Source organism: Oryzias melastigma, linkage group LG17 (genome assembly GCF_002922805.2).
Source record: "Oryzias melastigma strain HK-1 linkage group LG17, ASM292280v2, whole genome shotgun sequence".
In the NCBI taxonomy this organism is placed as follows: Eukaryota; Metazoa; Chordata; class Actinopteri; order Beloniformes; family Adrianichthyidae; genus Oryzias; species Oryzias melastigma.
The window spans coordinates 6575386-6593315 of record NC_050528.1 but is presented as its reverse complement, the minus strand read 5'-3'; the positions used below and the strand labels follow the sequence as shown (position 1 = coordinate 6593315).

General features: G+C 35.4%; 3 protein-coding genes across 8 annotated transcripts in view; 2 read left to right on the top strand and 1 right to left on the bottom strand.

Annotated features, from left to right (window-relative positions):
- LOC112147278 (ankyrin repeat domain-containing protein 13C) overlaps positions 1 to 3480 on the top strand; it is a 15535-nt gene extending 12055 nt beyond the window's left edge. Inside the window, exons 12-13 of the mRNA XM_024273537.2 lie at positions 1541 to 1641; positions 2917 to 3480. Of these exons, the coding sequence (XP_024129305.1) occupies positions 1541 to 1641; positions 2917 to 3047 (232 nt within the window). The 3' untranslated portion in view covers positions 3048 to 3480. The remainder of the gene's footprint in view (positions 1 to 1540; positions 1642 to 2916) is intronic.
- Positions 3481 to 6994: 3514 nt separating this feature from the next.
- Positions 6995 to 16045, bottom strand: LOC112147230 (serine/arginine-rich splicing factor 11). 6 transcript variants are annotated; one of them, XM_024273460.2, is made up of 13 exons: positions 15706 to 16045; positions 15017 to 15150; positions 11941 to 12056; positions 10808 to 10888; positions 10686 to 10723; positions 10473 to 10606; positions 9952 to 10030; positions 9744 to 9869; positions 9574 to 9666; positions 7865 to 7948; positions 7634 to 7790; positions 7524 to 7555; positions 6995 to 7455 (listed from the first exon to the last, which is right to left on the bottom strand). In XM_024273460.2, the coding sequence occupies exons 1-13, from the start codon at positions 15825 to 15827 to the stop codon at positions 7449 to 7451; spliced, it is 1203 nt and encodes a 400-aa protein (XP_024129228.1). In that variant the 5' UTR covers positions 15828 to 16045; the 3' UTR covers positions 6995 to 7448. The 6 variants fall into 6 exon arrangements, with proteins under 6 accessions (XP_024129228.1, XP_024129230.1, XP_024129231.1 ...); XM_024273462.1 differs by adding an exon at positions 12281 to 12955 and having other exon boundaries at positions 6995 to 7555; positions 15706 to 15722; XM_024273463.1 differs by adding an exon at positions 12281 to 12405 and having other exon boundaries at positions 6995 to 7555; positions 15706 to 15722.
- The window catches only part of rpe65a (retinoid isomerohydrolase RPE65 a), an 8297-nt gene continuing 5931 nt past the window's right edge, over positions 15565 to 17930 (top strand). Inside the window, exon 1 of the mRNA XM_024273457.2 lies at positions 15565 to 15648. The gene's annotated coding sequence lies outside the window, so the exon portion shown is untranslated. The remainder of the gene's footprint in view (positions 15649 to 17930) is intronic.

Below are 17930 nucleotides of genomic sequence, written 5' to 3'. Positions count from 1 at the left end.
AAAAAAAAAAAAGTTCAAATTTGCACCAAAAATCCGTGTATGTTTGATAAACATTACAAACCTCTGTAAAACAACTGCAGAAAAAAACCCCAAAACTTCCGTATATGAAGATGAAACAAGACTATGAATTATTAAAAACAGATCAGAACACCAGTTTAACATGTAATGAAGTTTAAAAGCACAGAATGTTTTAAATGAGATTTTGCTCTAGAGTTGATCACTGTTAACCGTTTTTCATTTCCAGCAGCTTTATCCCCAAATCCATTATATATTAGATATATTAATCTGGACCTTCAAATACTCAAAATTAAAAATTAATTCTTTATTATGATCAATCATTAAGAACAAAATATGTGGAATAATTTAGTTAACTGGTTAACTGGTTATCTACCTGCTCAACCAAATGGTGGAGAACATTTAGAAAACATGTAAATATTACTCCCAAATGTACGGAGCCCGAAAGGGACATAAATGAAAATAGAAGAAAAACATTTGTAAGTTTAAAAAATGTAGTTACTGATTGATGTAGATAAGATACTAACTTGTGCGCACCAGTTAGTATTTTGTTTTATATTTTTTTTTTTACTTCAATTTTTAGAACCTTTTTTTCAGTTACTATCTGGTGCTCACACGTTACTATCCAAAATATAATTTTTTTTTTCTAAAAACTGAAGCAAAAAAATATTGATAACTGTCTGTGTATTTTAAGGCATTTTTTTAATTTAATGTCTCTTTAGGGGCTCCGTATCAAGGCAATAAGTAGCAAAAAGAACAACTTTTTTTGTGATTTTCTTTTTTTTGGATAGTTAAAGGCCTAAGCACCTCTTTTCCAGAACATCCTAACCAAAAAATGACGCAGCAAATGAATAACTCCCCTCATAACAGCAACAATGACAGAAAAATAATGTACAAGTTCATATTTTGGACGTGGTTCCTATGAAATAACCTCCGAGTTTTCCTGCTTTTCAAAGGTGAGATCCAAACAACTCGATTCCCTTCAGTTCAGGCAAAAGCAGCATCAAAGATAATCCTGTGATCTTATTTCAGCATAAAAGTTTGTTTTCAAAATCATCTGTCGAGTTTATGGGAGATAAACAAATAAGTGAATTTTAAAAGATATATGCAGCTTAAAACGAGCAGATGATGCAAAAACATATTTTTCCAGTGAATTCTTTCATCTTCTTACTAAGTGAATCTTAATGGAGACCACATTAAAACTCCATTCTTTACTATAGCTAATGGCTTTTTAACGTAATGACTCCTTTTTTGCATTTTGGTAAATGTATTTTGTTGAGCTGAAAGTCTCAATCTTGCACGAAAACAGCCGAAGCCGGAGTTAGAGGAGTAATTCTGTTGTGTAGACGCAGGTTCTCTGACCAGTTCTGTAGGTTTGAAGTTCTCTGTTTATGTGAGAAAAAAGTCTGTTTTAAGAGCAACTGGAGACTCATTCATTTATTTATGTTTCTGAAATAATTAAAGTAAATCCCGTTTGTTTCCGTGTGAATTCAGCATCAGATTGTTTCTTCTCGTTTGTCTTCAGGTTACTAAATGTGTTGGAAGTCGTCGCTCCTTTCAAGCACTTCAACAAACTCCGAGAGTTCGTTCAGATGAAGCTTCCTCCTGGGTTTCCTGTCAAACTCGGTACGTGTCGAAGATCCATGAAAATAGTTTTTTTTAAAAGGTTTAAATGTTGAAAAGATTATATTAAATTAATTATTTATAGGCAAACTTAGATCGTCGTCTTACTTTTGTTTTCCATCTAAACCTCCGACCACTAGTTGGCAGCAGAGAACACCGAGCCTGTTTAAACAGCTCTACACCGCGACCAAAGCAACATGAAGAGTGGCTTTTTAAGACATTTAGGTTTTGGGATTTTGGTTAAAACGTCATAATCATCATTAAAACACTACTGGGAACATTTAAAAAAAATGGTGAAAGTGGGACTCGTTCATTCTAGCTCGGTGTGCATCGTGACATTTCTCTTCTATTGTTTTTATTTGTTCATTTTTATTGCTAAACTTTAGTGCACAAATGCGCTTTCCTGCTAAGAAACTTGAAACTGTTTTGCACTTTAAATAAAGGTTTCTCATTTGTGACTATTCTGTTAAACGGTCCTTTAAAAATAAAATCAGAGGAAAGTAAATAATGACATTTTTCTCAATATTTTTTTCTAGAATAACTGAAAATATACATTATTGTAATATATATATATTGCTATTGGTTTATAAAACAATTTATATCGTGATATACAATTTTTTTCCAAATCACCAAGCAATAATTCATTAATGTTTTTTTAATACTCAAAAATATATATTGTTGTGGCAATAAGAAGATAACAGCTGTTCCTTTTAAGAAACTATATTTCTGAATTTTTCAAAGTAAAAGCACCATAAATTTGTGGGTCAAAGCAACTTATATATGAGATACAGTTGCAGTGCTAAACGTTGTGAGCATTAAATAATATACATTTTACAATTTAATTAAGATGAAAGGCTCATAAATATTCAGATCGAGTTTTTCTCTAAGTCAAACACTTAAAAAAAATGTTTAAAAATTGTTTTGGTACTTTATGGTAAATATTGTATCGTATCTTGAGATGCGCATCCCGATAGTATCATATCGCCAATTCACGCCCTTACTGTTTTTAACATGGGGGATTTTTCTGAGGATAGATTAATGCGTTTTTCTTTATTCAAATTATTGTGAATCAGGAGCAGACTAAAAAAATGAAAAAGATTGTAGAAAATACACTAAGCTCCCGCCTCGATATTTTTGCTGCACCACTAATGTGAGGTTGATGGTTTGATTTTTGACTAAAAACTGACTAATCACAATTGAAAGACCACATTTAGAGATAAATTAAAAAGTTGATCAGAAAAAGAGTTTAAAAATCTTGTTTTTCCCTTTTCTCTCCAGACATCCCCGTCTTCCCCACCATCACGGCGACCGTCACCTTTCAGGAATTCCGCTACGATGAGTTCGAAGAGTCCATCTTCGTCATCCCAGCGGAGTACAAGGAAGACCCCACCCACTTCCCTGACCTCTGACCTGTAAAGGGAACTGACGTGAAACCTTCAAGCGGCTCAGAGGGAATGAGGAAGAACTGAAAACCCTTGAATGATCTAAATATTCTTATCCTTTAGCTGTTTAAGAAGGAAAAACAAAAATCTTTCATCGATCATTTATTCTGCTGATGTATCTAAAGCCAGTCGATCAAAGACGACAGATTAATGGGCACTGGCAGGAGATTTTCTGCTTCTCTACTGTGAAAGTTTTAAAATGACAAACCTCATGCACCTCATGGCCACGCCCACCCTCCTGACCTGCAAGGACTTTCTTGATCCTGAAACTGCACTGACACGCTCATGTAAATAATTGATGTTGCATCTTTATTTCACGGCAAAGGAAATCACAGATCTAGCTATAACCTTAGACTGAGCTTTGATTGAATATATATATATATGAACTCAGAAGGAGTAACACTGTGTAGCAATATATTTCCAGAACTTAAAGAATGTTTCTAACCAGCAGGGATGAGGGTTTAGCATCCAAACACATCCGTTCCGATGTGAACGCTTCTCTCCTCGGTGCAGGACGGCCTCCTGTGTTTTCAGGTCAGCTCATGTTACCCCTCGGCTTCCTCCACGTGTTGTGACGGTACGAGTTCTGTTTTCTGTGCGAGTGGGGTTTCTGTGCTGTCGTAGTTCTCTGGATATTTGTGTGTGGGGGGTGAGAAAAACCCCAGATGGGGGATATCTATGGGGTCAAGTCAGAATCAGCTTAAAGTGAACGAAAAAACAAATTAAAAAATAGACATTGTAACTGAAAAGAAAAATGTAAATTTGAAAAATGAAAAAATAGACATTTTGAAAACAAGACACTGTAAATTAAAAAAAAACAGAAAATTTGAAAACAATATTTTGAAAATTTGGAAAAAATACTGAAAACTTAAAACAAATTTTGAAAAATAAGAAAAAGAAAAAATGTGAAAACTTGGCATAAAACTATAAATGAAAAAAAAATATTGATTCAAAACAAATTATCTATTAGAAACAGCTGCTGAATTTTCATTTTTTCTGTTTTTTTCTGAATCTTTACTCTGTCCTCTGTTTTACAGTTTCAAGTCTGATTTTCTAGTTTTCACTGCTGAGCAGCTGTTACTAATAAATAATCGTTTTTCTAACAGTTTACAGTTTTTTCCTTTTTTTCAAATTTTCTAAAAAAAAATTTGTAAAAAATTTTTTTTGAAATTAAAATTTTTTTTTTTTTCAAATTTCCAAAATATTTTTTTTCAAATTTTCATTTTTTTCAAATTCACAGTGTCTTGTTTTATATCTGTTCTCATTGCTGAGCTGAGCAGCTGTTACTAATGGATAATCTGAGTTCAGTTTTCTTTTTTTTATTTTTTTTATTTTTTTTTCAAATTTTCTATTTTTGTTTCTTCAAATTTTCCTTTTTTTCAAATTTCCAGGTTTTTCAAATTCAGTGTCTTGTTTTCAAAATGTCCATTTTTTTTCAGTTTTGAAATTTTCAGGTTTTTTTTAATTCACAGTGTCTTGTTTTCAGAATTTCTATTTTTTTTTTCATTTTTCAAATTAAATTTTCTTTTCAGTTACAATGTCCATTTTTTAATCTGTTTTTCCATTCACTTTAAGCTGATCCTGATTTGACCCCATATATATCAGGTCAAATAGTTTGTGGTTGAATACTTTTCCCTGATATCTGTGGCATGCTTTGGCTGTGTTGGATCACACGCTTGTTTACCTTTAACTTTTATGACATTCTTTGCAGAGTAATATTTAAGGGGGAAAAAATGTAACACTATGACTTTGATCCAGCTTTTTTGTGCTTGTGATGTAGTCTCAGTTTTTTTATTTTATTTTCCAACACAAGAAAAAAAAAAAGAATCCAAGTAAACTAAGTTATTGCGTTTATACTGCGGGCTCTTGGTCAATGATGATTAATTCCTCATTTCTGGCTTTGACTTTCATAAAAAAACATCTTTATCTAGGTCACATCCCTTTAAATAAAGCACCAGCATCGTGTTTCAACTGATTCTGTTTAAAAATCTTCAGCTTTTTTGTTTAATTTTTAATTGTTAGCTCGATTGTCGTGATTGCAGCAGATTTTGAAGGAGAAAAGCGGCTTTTCTCCTTCAAAATCTGCTGGAATCACGACAATCGTGTTAACGGTTGAAAAGTTACAGTATGTTAAACATTTTGTGTTTGGGCGTAACCGGAAAGAACTGGATTGATCGTCCCCTCCCCCCTCATGTTCCGAAATAGTAACGCGATGGGGGAGGGGATGGTCGCAGAAAGCTAAAATCCCAGATTTCTCTTGAAAAAGAAACAATTTCTCCGTCATTCTGGTTGTCAGAATACCCACTCTTGGTCTGGGACCCTATTTTACATTATCTTGCTAAATGTAATTTTTTTTTATAAAATACTTTATCGCAAGTTTTTCAAGCTATAAACAGGCCAATCAGATGCCTCGATAAGAGCATGTGACGAACCAATCACTGCTTGTCTGGTTCCAAAATGGCGAAATCGGGGGATATCTGTATCGACAAAAAATGGCGGCTGAATTGACTTCATTTCCTCGGAACCAAAGGTAAGGCATTTTCTATTGGTGACGTCACAGCCTTCTTAATCTCCATTTATGTCAATGGTTTCTACTGGACGGTCCGGTTCCATATTTTGAGCGTCTCCATTGTAAATGGACCCAATAAACCAGGGGTGTCAAACTCAATCGCAAAGGGGGCCAAAATCCAAAAAACACCCTAGGTTGCAGGCCAAACAGAATAAACATTTATTGAACACTCTAAAGCTAAATTGTTTTAACTTTATAACTGGAACTTTAACATAATTATGAACTAGATAGCATTACCTGCAATGATGCTAGTGTGAATGCTGAACATGCTAGTGCTGATAGCTGAAAACGCTGAAGCTGAGACAGCTAAAATAGTAGCTAAATGCCAAATTAGCTAAAAAAAAACACAAAGAAAAACCTAGGTTAGCTAGGATATAGCTGAAAAAATTGCTAACCTTTAAAAAAGCCTAATTTAGCCCAAGTAGCTAGCGTGAAAAACAGCCTAAAACAAAAAAAGAATATTATTCCTGAATTAATCAACTTAAACATTAAATGACTCAATGTTTTACTCTCCATAACAAACATTTTGTCAAAATTGTAAAAGTTAGAAATAAGCGTAAGATAACATTGGGCCATTAATAATAAATGAGGGCCGGATCCGGCCCCCAGGCCTCGACTGATACATGTGTATTAAACAGTACTAACCTCTTGAGCGGGCCTCTGGTTGAAAGTTAAGGAAAATAGAACGAGACGGTTGGGGCGGAGCTGCTGCAGCCACCTGTTGACTGGGAGAAAGTGATGGTGCCAATAGAGCCCTAAGCTAGCATTTCCTCTTTACTGCTGTATTCTTCTTAGACGCCTGCAATCCTCTTTCAAACCTTAAAGGGTAACCAAACAGGGAAGTTGGAGGCCGACTCCACCCAGAGCCAAAATGTGAAAATGCAGTCAGAGGGGCGGGGCTTGGGGAACTTATTACTGTAGATCATGACGTGGGATGTCTATGGTTTGACCAATCACGAAGTTCAAGTGTAATACTTAACCTGTAGGGGGCAGCATGCAGACGGTTTTTGACTATATTTTCAAGAATTAAACAAGTTTATTAGAATTTGTCAAACTCTGTAATAACCAACAGACAAACAGCACTTTTAAAGCCCCATTTATAGAGGTCAAAAGCCAAAAAAAAAGTTGGTTTAGGGTTTGGTTACCCTTTAAATATACACGATGTACCAGAAAAAAAGCAATAAAAAGATGAACTGCTGGATGACCATTGTTGTTGCTTTTCCAGTCATCACACTACAATGACACGCACGCGCTGTAAATAAAAAACAGTCAGTGAATGCAAAGCATAACTGGGTCGTCCTGGAAACAAGACTTTAGAGGAACTTAAAAGACGAATACATCATCGTACCTCTTCAAACAGGCTTTATTATATAAAAGAAATTTATGATAAAACACTTCTAGATCAGCAAGATGTAACAGTTCCTCAGGGAGGGGAACAAGGCTTTAGTGTTACACCACAGCACTTAACAAAAATGAAGATACAATACATGAAGTGACTAAATCTGATCATTGTAAGAAAGCGACGCTACTTCCAGTCTCAGCTAATCTGTTGGCAGAACGACCAAATTCTATAACCGAAAAGTTTGCAAACTTCTGTACGATACACAATACTTTTGAAACACTTCACATTTTAGGTTCATCCCCACAAAACAAACAAAAAAAAAACAATGTAGCGTATGTACAGTCAAAATGGAGGGAGCGTGTGGGATGCAGCACGTCAGTCACTGACATCCATGTCTTCTTCGTGGTGGTCGTCGGCACCGTTAACTTTGGCCTGCTTCACGTGACGCCCGGTGCCGTTACCATCTGAATGAGGAGACAAACCAGAGTCATCTGAGCCTTTCCTGTCCTGCCTCTCCTTCTCACTGTCATACCCTTGTTCCTCCTCGTCATAATCTCGGGTGATCTGTGGAAACAAGTCGTCATGTGACTCCTGGGACCATCTGGACCGCCTTACCAGTCGTGCAGCCTGAAGACAACCAACCTTGACGTCTTTCTCTCCGTCTGATTTCCTCTCACGCTCGCGCTCTTTGTCTTTGCTCTTCTTCTTCCTGCTGGTGGAGCGTTCCCGCTCTTCACGGACGCGCTCTTTATCGCTCCTGCGGTCTCTCTCTTTCTCCCTTTTCTTCTCCTTCTTATGTCTGCAAAGAAAAAGAAAAACGGTCAAGAAGGTCGGTCATTTCGGATTCGTAGGTGTTAGAGGGAACACGCTCACCTTCGAGGAGATGGGGACGGAGAAACTCTCCTTTTGGGAGATTTCTTAGGAGATCGGCTGACGCTGCGGCTCTTCCTGTGTCTCCTGTTTAGCATAAAATGATGTTTCTTTGAAGTGGATGAAGTTTTTTCACAGACCATCAAAAGGAAAACATGTTGTCTGCGTTTCAGGTCTTAACTCGTCAACAGTTTTAGCTCCTGTCCTTCTGTGATTTACCGTAAATCTTCTACTATTTACGCAATTAAAGACTCACTCCTTCATCTTTTAGTTATTTTAAGGCATGATTATAAAGTTTTTGACAAAATAAAAAAACCTGTGTAGTTTTCTAGGTAGGGATGCCACAAACGATTATTTTACTAGTCGACTGATCAGGTCATGTGCAAACTGGATGTAAAACACATCTTAACCATCATTAACTTTAAACTAATTATAAATAAAGACAATTAAGATTATATCTATTAAACTTTTAATGAATAGTGCAGCCTGTCCTTTAGTATTAAAAGAAGATTAAATCAAATGAGGTTAACATCTGAAACAAAGAACTATTTTTCAAAAAAGATAAAGTTTTGGTCTCACTGACTCAAATATTGAAAAGTGAATTTTTTGGTTCAACTTTACTACACTCTAACTCCATATAATATAAAGTAGTGACTAATTGACTATTAAAATAGTCATTGACCATTTTAATAGTCGACTAATCGGTCCTGTCTCTAGGCCAGAGTTTCTTCAGAGCGGCACTAATTAATTTAAAGTTTCCCAAATGGCGAGCGATGTGGATCTATCCAGTCGTACAGTTTTGAGCCGAATGTCAGCACAGACGAGGAAAACAAAAACATACATAGATCTAGTCGTCTACAAGTAATAGAAATAATGCAGAGCAGAGAGTTTCTATGTAACAAATGATTGTTTTCCTAAACAGCGTTTTTTTTTTTTTTGTCTGCATCTTATTTACATCAATTTGAATAAATAAATACTCAGAAATGCAATTTTAAGCTTGAATGTCTTAATGTATGTCTTTCATCATCAGGAAAAACGCCACAAGAACACGTTAAAAATACAGTTTTCATCAGTGGGTCTTTAACAGAATTTTGTAGCTCTTGGTAAAATGCTTTTGTACATTCTTAAGCAACACTTTCTTTAAAATATATAGACTGTGTCCTTCCCTACTCACTAATCGTGCACTATATTAGGAGTTCACCATTTTCTAGAGCTGTCCGGATCTGTAATTCCAATATCGAGTGCACTCGATATTTCCCAGAAGTCATTGCGAAAAACCAGTGTGTATCCATGCGCGAATATAGACCACAATGCATTGCGTTTCAACACATTTTGCAAAAAAAATGTGTTTGAATGTAATTTCTAAAAAACCATATACTTTTTCATCATCAGAACACAGTGGATTCATAAATTACTTGCCGTTTTTAAAAAAAAAAAGTCAGCATGGTGTCCAAATAGCTTTTAAATCCCAGGGGCCTAGATAGTCCTGCATTATTTTGTTTTTTTAGAAGTTAGGGATTAGGGTGAGTTCGGACATAACCCACAGACTCTTCCAAACTTAGAGATAAATTTAAAAGAAAAAACAGTTCAGCTCATGTCAACCTCAGTTCTCAGGCTGACCTTCAACAATGACCATCAAACCGTTTTCACTCTGTGCAGTTAAATATGTAACATGTTCAATGATGTGAGAGAACAACAGAAGCTGAACTCACCGGTTCGGACTGCGTGACCTCCTCGCTGTGCTGTAGCTTTTTGGTGGAGTCTTGGATCTTCTCCTTCCTATATCTTCTTTCTTCCTGTCTCTGCTGAAAATAATAAAAAATAAATAAATCAAAGACAAAAAAACAAAACTAGCAAAAAAGTTGCTGCATGAATGACAAACCTGGTTCTGCTTCGAGATCTGCGGCCTCTGTCTCTGGAGTGGGTGCCCCTCTTGCGGGGGCTTTTGGAGCGCCTCCTGGTTCTGGAGTTGGATCTGCGTCTGGACCGGCTCCTGGTTCGCCTGCGACTGGGTTCACATTAAAAACTTTCTCGTGAAACGGAACAAACGGAACGGAAGTCCGCTCCAAACTGTTCGGTCGAGGGTTTACCTGTGTCTTGAACGTGATCTCGACCGTCTTCGTCTGGACCTGGACCTGGAGCGGGAATGCTTCTTTTTGCCGTCTTTGTCTGAAAGAACAAAAGTGAGCAAAATCCCTCAGTACTACAACATGTTTACTAATGAAATTTTAAGTGTGTAAAAGTTTCAGAAAGTACTGTAAGCAGAAGTTTGGAAAGTTTCAATACAAGCAAAAACTAGAAATACTGCTTCAGTAAAGACTCGAGGTAGATTTGCCACAAAAGATGCAACAGATATACGGCATTGAAAAAGAAATATATATATAAATAAAATAGAAATACTCATGATAATACAAGTATAAGAACCAATAAAAACAATGACATAAAATTCCAAGTATTGTAAACTTAAAGAACTGCAGACTTAAAATTTAAAAACCTTAAAGTTTAAAAGAAGCGACCAAACCGAAACCTCCAAATTTGGGAATAAAATAGAATATTTGAGTTGATTAACAATCTAAAAAAACATTTTTAAACTGTTGAAGGAAGCACTCACGGCCGGGTTCGATGGCAGCAGAAATGAGTGACTGGGCCTCCCGGACTCTCTTCATGGCCTCCTCGATCTCTTTGTTGGACGCGTCGGCTTTCAGGCTGGCGCTCAGGTTCAAACCGGCAGCCAAGGGGTTAAGTCTGAAAGGAATCCATAATTTTGTTTGTTATTATCAAAGGCGTTCCCTGTTGATGGTAACTCATCTCTGCATGGACTTACTTTGGATCGGTCATCATCTTTAACAGCTGATCAGCAGCCTGTAAGGAAGGACACACGAGGGAATCAGCTGAATGAAAACCTGAAATCGAGTCATTTATTTCTCAGAGCGGTTTCTGTCCCACCTGAGGATTCATGTTGGGTCCTGGGAATCCAAAAGCTGCCATTGGATCTATGTTTGGACCACCAAAGGGGTTCGCCCCAAGCTGAAGTGAAGACGTGAATTTGGTTAGAAGACAGTAAACACGGATGTAGAAGTGGAACTATATTTACAAAAAAGTTCTAACAAAATTAAAAATAGTTTAATGTAATTGAATCCATTTAAGACAAATTATCTAGTAAATATATTTCACTGCATTAAAATGTGAGTGATGAAGTTTTCTGTACTCTAATAATTGTGATTTAATTACTGAAATTTGAACTGTAATTTCTTATGTTACTCCAATACTGACAAAAGTAATTAGATTACAGTAATCTGTTACTTTGTATTTCATTACTCCTAAAACTGAGTAGTAGTTTTATATTTGACATTTTTTGGGGCAAGCTTCATTAAGCTAAACTGCTCCTTTACAAACATGTTTTATATTAAGGTTTCCACAAACGATTATTTTAATAGTCGACTAATAACAGATTATTTTCTCTGATTATTAGACCAAAGTGCAAAGTGGATTTGAAGCTCACGTCTTAACCATCATTAGCTTTAAACTAACTAAAATAAAGACAATTAAGAGGATAGTTTATTAAACTTTTAATGAATCGAGCATCCTCCGTTCTTTATTATTTCAGCTATTAAATCAAATGAGGTTAGTGTCTGAAACGAAGGAACTTTTTTGCTCAAAAGATAAAGTTTTGGTCTCACTCAAATATTAAAAAATGCAGTTTTTGAACGCTCACAACTTTAACTTTACTACACTTTGAGTTCATATAATATAAAGTAACGACTAATCGACTATTACAATAGTCGTCGGCTATTTTAATAGTCGATTAGTCGTCTAATCGTGTCAGCCCTGTTTTATATTGTTATATTATTGTTGTTGCAGCCATTATTATTTTATTATCTATACATTTTCATCATATAAATTATATTCTAATAATTTGAAACCATTTTTTAAAAACCTAAATCCCTTTAAAATCTTTCATGAAAGTCTAGATCAGTAAAAAAGATGAACTCCTTTGAGTTTTAAGCTTAATCTTTTGATCCAGAGAACGTCATATTTCTGGGTCACGGTAATAAATCAGCGGTGAGTTTTGGTCTTACAGCTGGATTGGTGATGGGGTTTGGCGTTGGAAGGAGGCCACCTCCTGGCAGAATTCCTGCAACAGCATTTGCTGGAGCCAACAAGGACAAAGCTTTAGCCTCATCGGGGATTGATCCTACAGGGAAATACAAAGCGGGCGTTAGGAGCGACCGTCTGGACGCCGCATACACACAAGACGTTCTGGAAAAGACAAAAAAACTTCTTCTCACTGTAATTCTTCAAATTAGTTCATCACCTTACAGATGAGTTCCCATAATTCAACATAATCTCTGCAGTGACAATAGCTAAAGCTGGAATAAATCACACTACTCCAAATGAACACTGCCAAAAATGTATCACCTGAGTGTGTTTTTAAAGTCATGAACCAAACGTTAGCAAGCACAGCTGCTTCTCCAGTTGGGTGAGCCCTCAATTTTCATTTAGATGCTTACTGAAACAAGCGACTCACGCTGGCGGCTTCGCTACTAAAAGCACACAGAGAAAAATCGAGATACAAACAACACAGAGAATTTTAGGGATTTGGCAGGAAAACTAAACAAGCTATCAGTGTCTACTTACCAAAAACACATTTCAAAAGGGTTCAAGTGGATCGTGTGAAAATAGTCGATATAAAATGCAGGGTAGGAAGTGTGCCTGCTGCAAATCATCATCTTTACATCCTTACCTCACACTGCGCCAGTAAGACTGGACACAGAACGGTCTTTCATTTTTGCAATTACAGTTCAAATAATTCATAAAAATATGACATAAATCTGTGAAAAAACACAAATACCTCTTTTTAATTTTTTTTTAAATGGCACCTCAATATTATCTCACTCTCAATCAATACCCAGTGCAACATATACACAAAATAAAACGACCTAAAAATAAAAAAATAAAAAAAAGGGACACAACAGGGAAAACACTTAAAAACAAGAGCCCACTGGAGAGAGAAATTGCTGCAGGACACAAAACTGATGGATGGTATTTTCAGCAGGGCCTGGTATACAGGACTGGCTGAGCCAGGAAAAAGAACTGTAAAACACAACAACAAAAGAAGACCACTGTTAAAGAGAATAGTTACCAACATCGTCATGTCGGCTGGCTACTTTAAACAATGTATGACAAGATGAGGTCTAATCTGTGTATTTATTTTATTACCCATCCAATAAATTGATTTAAACCTTTGTGGGTTAAAATTCAAATAAAATAGAAGGAAAAACAGCATTTGATCAACCGAAATCAAATATTTATCCATACCCTTAAAGAGAGCGAAAGTAGAAAATCATGTTACACATTTTTCATGTCAGTAGCTTCCTGAAAAGACTGATCTGATTAAAAAAAACAAAACCAAAAAAAAAAAAAAAAAGCACACCTGATGCTCCTGTTTTCAATTGTAATCAGGTAAAAATTTTACAATGGAAAAAGAAACTATTATTTTCTTATTTCTAGTTGTTTTCTTTTCATGAAATTAACAAAACAAAAAGAAGAATAAACTGCAAAGCGACAATCCTTAAAGTTTAAAGACCCACTTCGATAATAAAGGTGTTCTTAACTTCCTTCTGTGGCCTTTTTCTAATTAAGGAGACAATTAAGCGAAAAATTACATATATTTATTTAAATTGTTGTGAATCAGGAGCAAATGAAAAATAATGAAATGCTCTCGGCTCCGGTTAAACAGAGAGCTCTGAGCAACGGGGAGGGGAAGTGGGGCGGGGTTGCTCTGCCCCAACAATCAGAACTCAGAGATAAATTTCTATTGAGCTAATTCTGCTCTGCAGAAACTATGTCCTAGAACAGGGGTGTTAACCTCAATCGCACAAGGGGCCAAAATCCAAAAGACAACTTAGATCACGGGCCAAACAAGATAAACGTTTATTGAACACTCTAAAGCTACATTTTTAAAACTTAAAAAACTTAACTTTTAACATAACTATGAACTAGATACATAGCATTACCTGTAATAATGCTAGTAGGAACGCTGTAAGCTGATTTTGGCCGCTGAAGATGCTGAAATTGATAGCTAAAAACACTGAAGCTGATAGCTAACTAAAATAGTTAAATGCCAAATTAGCAAAAAAAAAAAAAAAAAGTAGGTTAGCCAAAACAATTAGCATGTAGCTTAAATGTTAGCTTAACTCTAAAACAGCCCAAAAAACCAATATTTTACTCTTGATAAAAATACATTTACTCGAAATAATGCTAGTTAAACATAAGCGTAAGATAACATTATTAACAATAAAATAAAATGATCTGGAGGGCCGGATAGAATTACCCGGAGGGCCAGATCCGGCCCCCGGGCCTTGGCCTTGACATGTATCTTGGAAAATGACAGATCTTTGACTTTAGCTAAAAACAGCACTGAAAACACTTTAAAAGTTGGTCATAAGTTGATCAGAGTGGGCCTTTAAAAAAAAGGATGGCCAAGCAGTGTTTACATTTTAACTCAAATTTCAGGAAATAATATTTATATTAAACTTTTTTTTTTTTTAAACACACTATCCAGGTGAGAATTAACAGAGAAAAGGAAAAGATCAGGCAGAGAGAGAATAGTGGACAAAAGAGAAGAGTAGGGGCTTGAATGCTTGTTGGCTCATGAAAATGTATACAATTCCCTGTTGGCGGGCAGAGGACCACTTTCACCCATCAACGACGGGGCTGCTTTTGCCTTCTTCACTACAAAAATCACACACACATACACACATACACACAAATAACAGAGAAAGGTTTAACAGTGGATAGTCTAATGAAGGGGGAGAAAATAATATGCAACATTGATGTGTTTTTTTTTCCTCCTTTTTCCTCTGAACACTGAAGTGTCTGCAGCTGTTGGGGAACGTTAAGCTTCTCATGCATTAAGTGCATTTTCATTTACTGTGCGTTACAGCCATTGTTAGCTCCCATATCGGCATAAGCAAAATACTAAAAAAAAAAGGAAATAAAGGTTTTCAACGACAGTATAACAAATATGAGATTTAAAATTACATTTTTTAACTAACTTCAAACAGTTTCAGAAATTTACTATGTGGCTAAAATGGATCACATGCCGTTCAATCAATAAAGCATCAATAAAGCACATAAGAATATGAGACAAACCTTCTGCAAACGGGACCACTATCAAGGCTCGGTCCACAAACACAGTGTTAGTCAGATGCTGAGACACTCCCACCGACTCAGCCTCCTGGAACTTCACAAAACACACCCGGGAGGTCACCGGCATCGGAGAATCACTGCGGAGACAAGGAAACATGTCAATTTTTTAAACTTTAAAACTTTATTTGTCCCCACATAAAGGTGCATTAATCACATTACGGAAGACAATCCATAAAAGTCTTATCATAATGTACTAACAATTTAGAAAAGAAAAAAACAGTGCATGTATCAGAAATTATAATACAAAATGTGTAAGTTCATTTTAAAACTATTGAAGCATCACTATTTTTAAATTAAAAAGGTTAATATGGTCTATTTTAATTCACATATATGCTAAAACTCAATATTACTCTTATAAATGTATAATTTCTTTTTTATATATATTATTGTCTCATTTGCTACACGACAGACGTTAATAACTGGTACTAATCAAGTGCATTTAAAACGCAATTTTTCAAAGTTGTGAATGTCTTAGCAGGTCAACGTTAGCTAGGTGTGCTAATGCTAACAGCATGTCAAGCTAGCATGGCCTAGCCTTTAGCAATGAAGCGGACTCCGTTTCCATAAAAACACAGGTCTGTTCTAGCGTTGAAATGAGCGATAATATGCGGAAACAACGTGGTCAAACTCACTCTGGTGGAAACAATTTTAGTTCTTCGATGGTTCCCAAAAACCCAAACAACGTCCTCATCTGCTCCGACGTGGTGCTCGGCGACACATTGGTCACTTGAACCACCTTCGTTGTGTAACTCATTTTCACAGCAAATACCGTTGTCAAAAAATATTAAACCGTAACCCGTGAAAGATATATGCAAGACCGCGTGGAGTCACTCGTCATTAAAGGGGTCTGTTTTTAGCTAATTAGCTGGTTTGGAGTTACCCATCGACTACAACGAAACACATCAGTTGAACGGCGCCGCCATGTTGGGTAAATCCCGTCGAAGGTGCGCATGCGCACAACCAAACTTCCATCTGCAAAGAAGTTACTGATTTTAGTTCAGGGTTTTCTTTCATATCTTTTTTAGTTTGGGGGAATATTAGCAAGTCACAAGATCTAACAGAAGTCAAACATTTTGTTTTAAAATAAACTGTTAATTTAGTTAACTATTAATTAAACTCTATCTGAAAAGCATAATAATGGATTAAGTCTAAATTCATGTTTGCTAAAGTGCAAATATGTTAATTAATGTTTAAGAGTAATGGCATCACATTGTAAAGTACATGTTGATGTACATGCACGGATGTATCAGCGAATGTATACCCACAAATTTGATTTTTTTTTTTTTTTTTGAGTTTGGAGTGTGACTGTTTGAGCTTGTGGACAGGTCTCTTTAATATAAATAACAAGTTCAAACAGGTGCCATTAATACAGGTAGCGAGTGGAGGACAGAGAATCCTCTTACTGAAAATGTTGCAGGTCTGTGAGAGACAGAAATCCTGCTCATTTGTAGGTGACCAAATACTTATTTTCCACCACAATTTGCAAATAAATTATTTAAAAATCAGACAATGTGATTTTCTGGATTTTGTTTCCCCATTTTATCTCTCATAGTTGAGTAATACGTATAAAGAAAATTACAGGCCTCTCACATTTTTTTAAGTGGGAGAACTTGTACAGTTGGTGGCTGACTAAATACTTCTAATCTCAACTGTATGTGTTGTGTAGGAAGTATATTGAATACTTCCTCAGCCTAAATTGGAACATTTTAAGTTTAGAATATATAGATTGTATATAAAAAGTAAATTTCAAGAATACTAACTTACTTTTCGTATAGTCTTAAGTATACACCTAAATTGTGTGCTTTTAGCTGATGGTAAATATTATGTGTGTGTATTTCTACATCTTCTTTTACTTTTTCACTTGAGATTTTTCAATTTATGACTAATTATCAAAAGTTGATTATTTACGAAGGCTTATAGATATATATTTCTGTCTTTTTTTACTTTTGATTACTTGAAATAAACACATTTCTATTCTTTTTAGTTCTGTGTGCTAAAATTGTTTTGAATTCTACTTTTTCAATAGCTTTAACAATGGGTTCTCTTTTGTCTTTAAAGCTGTTCTTATAACATCCACTCTGTCTTAATCAGAATATTTAAATAACTTTAGTAAATGTTTTTGTCTTTCAAACTTTACCAACAATTTATAAGAAAGTTTTGCAGTTTATGCAACAAGTTAAATGAGGTCACTTCAGGCAAGAAAGAGAACAAACTGGGTTTCCAAATGTATAGGATTTATTGCTAAGAAGCATTAGTTACTCCACGAAACACACATTCCATTACTTTGGTTCTTACTTTATTGTTATTTATGCATCATATGGCAGGATATGAGTTTTGTTTTTGGTTATTAAGGGAATTATTAGCCGTTAAATGAGACTTTGAAACCAGAGTCAGATTAATGTCAAAAGATCACAGTTTTATTAGTAACATGTTCCATTCAGAGAATATTATCGGACACACTTCTTGTTAAAATAAAATTGTTAAAATGACTTGTTTTGCATGCATTTGCATTCATTTACCTGCACGTAGGCTTTTTTCTCCTTTTAGACCATTACAAACTGCCTTTTGTTAAATTCTCTCCTGTTTTACCAGTAGAAACAATATCGAGTCTGTTTCCAGGCTAATCCTTACACGTGGATTATCATGACGTAGAAACACGTGAGTTTTAAGGTATTTAGAGTTGAAAAGAAACAAGCCAGATTTAATTAAATTAGAACTACATGTGGATGAATATTATAAACATACAAATTTAACTGCAAAGGATCAGTGCTGTTGTTTTTAACAGTATACTATCATTACATTTTTAAAGCAAATTATTAAATCAACTAATATGAATATGATTATAATTTGAGTCCAG